This window comes from Vidua macroura, chromosome 18, assembly GCF_024509145.1.
Source record: "Vidua macroura isolate BioBank_ID:100142 chromosome 18, ASM2450914v1, whole genome shotgun sequence".
In the NCBI taxonomy this organism is placed as follows: domain Eukaryota; kingdom Metazoa; phylum Chordata; class Aves; order Passeriformes; family Viduidae; genus Vidua; species Vidua macroura.
In genome coordinates this window covers 7,667,005-7,673,004 of record NC_071588.1, presented here as the reverse complement: position 1 = coordinate 7,673,004, position 6,000 = coordinate 7,667,005, and the positions used below count along the sequence as shown (strand labels likewise).

Below are 6,000 nucleotides of genomic sequence, written 5' to 3'. Positions count from 1 at the left end.
TAGCAGGAATAAAGAGGCAATATTTGAAACCATACTTAAGAGTCTACAGTTTCTCTTAATTTAAATTTAAAATATGAGGCCATCCAGCCTGGGAAAATCTCAGTGGTTATTCAGTTTACACATTGATACAGAAGTATCAACATTTCCTTAATAAAAGGTCTGAGTCTGTCTATTTCTTCGTTTCCTGTAAAATACATACTTCAACCAAGATAGAAAGCATTAAGATCAAAAAATGTATCTATTGTAAGCAGAAATCATATGTAGAAAATTAAGCAAGTGCAATCACACATTTACTAGAAAAAATATTCTTTATTTATTAATTAATTCATAACACAATAAATATTGGGATCACACATATGAGGGACCCAGCAAAGCTCAGACTTGTTTGCACCATGGTGTGGTTTGACAAACAAATCCTCATCAGCTGGCATCCTAAGAAGCCTGACCACTTTTTTCTTGGTACATTTTCACATGCAATCAGTAAGTTGCAATGTACATCAACTGTTTCAATTTACATTGGTCAGGCTTTTAAAAATAATTCTTAAGCACCATCCCTGGTGAATCCTTCAGGAAAAAAAGCACAATCACAATATTTGTCATTATTCTGTCTTGCTGTTGATTCTGACATTATTATCTAGGTGGGAGTGTATGTTTTGTTTTACTTCAAGGGGCAACAGCATTTTCCACTAAATGAGGAACAGAGCCAGGCTGCTGTTGAAGAGACAGGAACAATTTCATGCAAGCCACTCAGCAATTCTAAAACCAAGACAGTTCTGTTTCTTCTGAAAACCATGACATGCTTTAGTTTCACACTCTATATGCACTGAGGACACATTTCCTTGAGATCTCTCTATTTGCTGTCCCAAATAATTAATTTGAACTTTAGAATGAATGAAATGAACTCATCTTTCCATTGATTTGTCTGTATGGACAGACAACTCTGTCTACTGGATGCATTGGGAGGGCAGAGAAGAGAAGCAGATTTTACATGGTTAAACACCAGTGCTTTCATTTTTGGGAAACAAAAGGAACTATAATAGATAATAACTTGAAAGAAAAACTTGTATGCATAAACGAAGTTTTGTCAGAGGTGAGCTGTTTCTCACAGCAAAATTGCTATTAGGCTGTATCTCCAAATTTTGAAATTTTAAGTAAAACATTTTAAGAAACCCTAATTTACTCTGAATTCCTTTTTTGTAAACAGCTGAGGAAAATCCAGCAAGGGTTTTGGCTGCACCATACTCATAAGGCCCTTTATTAAAGGAAAGAGAAACTTCTGAATGTGCAGGTATGCACCTATTTATATAAAGTTTTAATAATTTCTTCTAAAGGCAGCTGCAAGATTCAGGCGTTGTTTCAACAACATTTCCAGTCCAAATATTTCTTGTCAACTACAAACTTATGGATGACTTCACAGATGAAAAATGGCATCAGCAGATCTGATAGGGAATGCCACTTGGAGTCCAACTGTATCACTTATTTCTAGTTTATGGACCAGAAATGTGGACCAAAAAAAAAAAATCAGGAAATTTTGTAGAGAAAACATTTAGGACTTCTTTTGTTTAAGTTAAAAAAAAATTTGAAAATTTAATATTCTCATATCAATGAGAGTGTGATAAATGCTGTTAAATCCTATTTTACAAGGAAGTTTTGATCCCTTTTGCCTAATAGTTTCTCAGACAGGTACAACTCTCATGGTAAAAATTATTTCACACTCGATATAAACTACCCATTTGTCTGTATTGTTCCAGCAGTGAAATACCAATCAAATTAAAATAGCAGATATACACATGATCATCAGACTATTCTTCAAAACTTCAACAAGTTTGGAATGAAAATAACAAATTCCACACATAAAACACTGATATAAATTAACTGCAAAAAGGATATATTTTGTTTCACCTGAAGTTGGTCTCTTCCAATGTGCACTACTCTGCTGTAAAGGGTGCAAGAAACTGCGACTGGAATTGAAATTCAGTGCAGATTGGTTTGTGTTTGCCTTTGTCAGGCTACCTCCTTAACAGGGCTCTGCACAAGAAGCTTCACTCTCAGATTTGTTCCTCTCCTGCCACAGATGAGCCAGCACCTCCCCCTTCTGGAAAGCACGAAAATCATCAGGAATTTTCAACAGGGTAATACTTTCTTACTCGGGCCAGTACACAAAAACAGAAAAAAAAGAAAAAGTTGCAGATTATTATTTTATATCTTTGTTCAGGGCAGGACCATTTCTCTTCTGGATCGCTGCTTAATGCAGTTCCCTTCAGTAACATGTTTTATTAAAGCCAGACATAAGTCAGTTCAGATATAGTCTCCAGCTCATCAGTAAGAAAGTCTTAAAAACAAACCAAGAAAATATTTCAGTGTCAGCCATATTCCTGCATTCTATAAAACAGAAAATGCTGCATAAGGTGGATTATTAGAGGGTTTTACTCTACTTGTCAGCTTAATATACACTGTTCAAGCAGTAATTTGTGAGATGTGTCAATTTAGTTTGGACTGAGCTGAATTAAAAATTTGAGGAGTAGGCAGAGACGCCACCATAAAATTCAACTCTTTCTTTAGCACCTCTGAGATCATTCATTCTCAGTCCTCTCCGTAACAGTGTGACCAGGCTGCTAATGATTAATCCATTGTGATTCTTCCAGCAGCAGTACAGCTTCAGGTGATTTTCTATTAAATTCCATTACACATTACATTTTAAAGGAAAAAAACCCAAAGATGATTGCTTACCCTTTGTTATGCACTCCAGGAACTTGTTTCCACTAGTGAATGCAAAGTCTCAGTGTTCAATATTAGGATCAGTAATGAGCCACCCAAGCATGCAGGACAAAGCATCCCACCAAACTTCTAAGGGATGTCCTGTCTGATTCCCAGCATCTGAGACTCTTCTGCTGACCAACAGGGAAACCCAAATGACAACTGCTTCATTTGTAGATGGCCTCAGATGTCACGGGCTTTAGTTATATTTACATATGAAATACTGGGATTATTCCCTAGCTGCCAGCAACAGAAGAGCTTCAGGCACTCAGAAAGAGAGATTTGTTGCAGCAGGACTACATTGGTTTTAGAACTGTGATGGTGCAAGGAAAATTTTTCGGCTATGAGAAAAACCTCTCTACAAAAAAAACAAAAAAAAAATTCCTGTAACCTGAACCATTAAAGCTGTTTCAATTTTCAGTGCCCCCTTTCTTTACAAATATGTTTTGTGCTTTTTTTCCTTCTTTCCAGGGATGGTATTTAACCTCAGCAGCCTGTGACTGTTGCATCCAGGCCAGAACGCTTTGTAATGTGCAACTTGGTAACTTCTTCAGCACAGGTGGGGTGAATGCCAACTGTCTTCATCATCTGAGGATATGTAGCACCACACCTACCAAAAATCAACAACAACAAAAAATGACGCACAAAGTCAAATGCTATTCACCTGAAGCAGCTAAAAGGTACTAAAATATCAAAATAACTCTGCTCTTGTCCATTTGATCAGGTAGAGGAGTTGCATTTGTTCTTCAGACAATGCTGTCTATTATTTCTCAGGCACTTACACAACACGTAGACGCCCAGCTTCCCAACACTGAGGTAGGGAAGAATTGTCATAAGAGTTGAGACAGAGAGAATTAAGCAATTTACCCTAAGTCACAACTGAGCCTGTGGCAAAAACATATGACAAAACTGCAATCTTCAGCTTTTCTTGTACATACATGTGTGTTTCACTAACTCCAGATGGAAAAAAATGCACACATACACACAGAGGAAGAAAATCTTAATTAGAACTGTTGGAAAGAATCTGCTAAAGGAAATAATACCAGGATATTCTTCCATGAACTTAAAGTCTCTGGTGCTTACACTGAACATATCAATGTTATAAGCGAGGAAAAAAAAAAGTCTTTTATTTAGAAAAACATAGCAAGCAGACATAACCCACCATAACCCCCTTGTGCTACAATCCCACTTGCTTAATTCCCTTATTTGTCCAGTAACATTCTTAAGATTTGATGATTTTCTTTTGAACTGCTATTCCTGCCAGACCATGTTGTAAGAATAGCTGAAATGGCCCTAAATTTAAGAATTCTTTCAAGCTCTCTATGGAATAATGTTATATCCCTCTACAAAATACAGGAAAGGAAGCTATAGTGGCCTTCTGGTGTCTCCACTTACATCTAAAAACGCACTGACAAGCAAAAGATCTTTGCTGACTACAAATGTTACTGGAGTGCTGGGTGGGGAGGAAAGATAAAAAATCTGTCAGAGAGGCTGAAGCAATATTTGACAAAGGAGAAGAGCAGCTTTTACAGTGGGGGTTCCGCATTGAAAGCTCTGGATTTGTGAAATGCAACAGAAACCAATACAGGAATCTGACCTGCTGAAAACCTCTTACTGTGGCTAAAGTTTTTATTTCCCTCAAGCAAGGCAGAAAAGCACTCCAGTTTCATGTGCTTCCTTTTCAATGGTTATTTTGGATAAAACATCAAAACAATGACATCCTAAAAAATGTAGTTCTAGAATCTATACCACTGGCAATTAATGGACTACAAACACATGTTGAAAATGTGTACTGAGTGTACACTGCAATCAGTGATTTCCAAGATATTCCTCACATGTTACTTGCAGTCCTGCCTTCTTAATCCTTTCTGCTTTTCATTTATAATAGTCACTCACAACTGCAGGACTAAAACTGCAGTAAAACGGTGATCAAATTTAGGGAAATGAACTGACACCACAACTGGCAATGATTTATGATGTCCCAGACTACTTTCTTTGAAGAGGGAGTTAAAAATTATAGTTTTGTAATGTAAATAAAGGAATTAACATTTCTGAAGATGTGAATCAGCAATAAGAAGGGGAAAGGAAAAAACAAATAAGAAAAAATTGTAGCACACAAAAAGCATAGCAAGAATTTTCCATTTAACCAGAGAGGACTGAGAATCATTGCTTACTCCTTCAAATGGAGGACTTGTTTATTAATATTTGAGCAAAATCTTAAACAAGATCAGATCACAAAGGATGTTTTTATTGCAATTATCAGATCACTTCAAACAAAACTATCTTCCCTCTCCCATCATCCTATAGAAATTTCTTTTTTACTATACCATATTTAGCTAGTACCCCAGCAATATAAGAATTCAAGCAAAACTTGCTGAACATTTAAGAAGCCATGGCTGTGCAAATTTAAAGATGAGATTAGGAAAGGAAATGCTTGGCAGGTGTAAAGAAAGGTTTTTCTGAAAAGCACAAGTATATATTTTAAAGGAGTAAATTGCAAAACTGTGTGGTGATTTCCTATCCTGTGCACAAAATGCAAAAGAAGCTGCACTGAAGAAACTAAGATTAGTTTAGTTAATGATTAATTCTTTTTTTTGCTTTAACTATATCAAATCAATGATATATTTTCTTCAGTTGTTCCCTAACTATATCCAGTATTACAGTAACTAAATCCAGTACATCTTAATGAAGAACTGCAGTATTTTTTGTGAAAATATGTGCAATACTCCATAAAAGTAACAAAAAGCATGCATTCTTTATAGTGTTGCCAAAACTAGGCAGCTATCTTTTATAATCTTACAATAACTTAAGAAGCAGGCTTTAGAAGCTAGAGACATTCTTTTGTACTTACTTGATTCCAAGAGCAAATCCTTGAATAACTTCGCCTGCATTTGGTCCAATGAAATGAAGGCCAAGTATTCTTTGCTCCCTCTCTCGTAAGCACACCATCTGAAAACAATACATCACAAAAAGATCTTTTCTTAGAACACTTAAAGATAAGGCATGAAGATGAATTAAATGAAACTGGAGTGCCCCAAGATCCTAGTTCAGCTGTTTATTTCCAGTGTGCCAAAAACTTATGCACTTGCTTAAGTCTTACTGACTTCAATAGGTCTTACTCGTCCTTAAGCACTTTCCTGAATTGAAGCTTTATTAGTGTATTTCTTTCAGACTTGAGGGAGCCACTGACAACAATAATTTCTGGAACTGTTGTTCGCCATTTGTATGAAATCCTCAAAGTAC

General features: G+C 36.1%; 1 protein-coding gene across 1 annotated transcript in view; it reads right to left on the bottom strand.

Moving 5' to 3' along the window:
• Window positions 1-289: 289 nt before the first annotated feature.
• The window catches only part of TXNRD2 (thioredoxin reductase 2), a 30,315-nt gene continuing 24,604 nt past the window's right edge, over window positions 290-6,000 (bottom strand). Inside the window, exons 16-17 of the mRNA XM_053994033.1 lie at window positions 5,609-5,706; window positions 290-3,367 (exon numbers count right to left, since the gene is read on the bottom strand). Coding sequence (XP_053850008.1) covers window positions 3,244-3,367; window positions 5,609-5,706 — 222 coding nt within the window. The 3' untranslated portion in view covers window positions 290-3,243. The remainder of the gene's footprint in view (window positions 3,368-5,608; window positions 5,707-6,000) is intronic.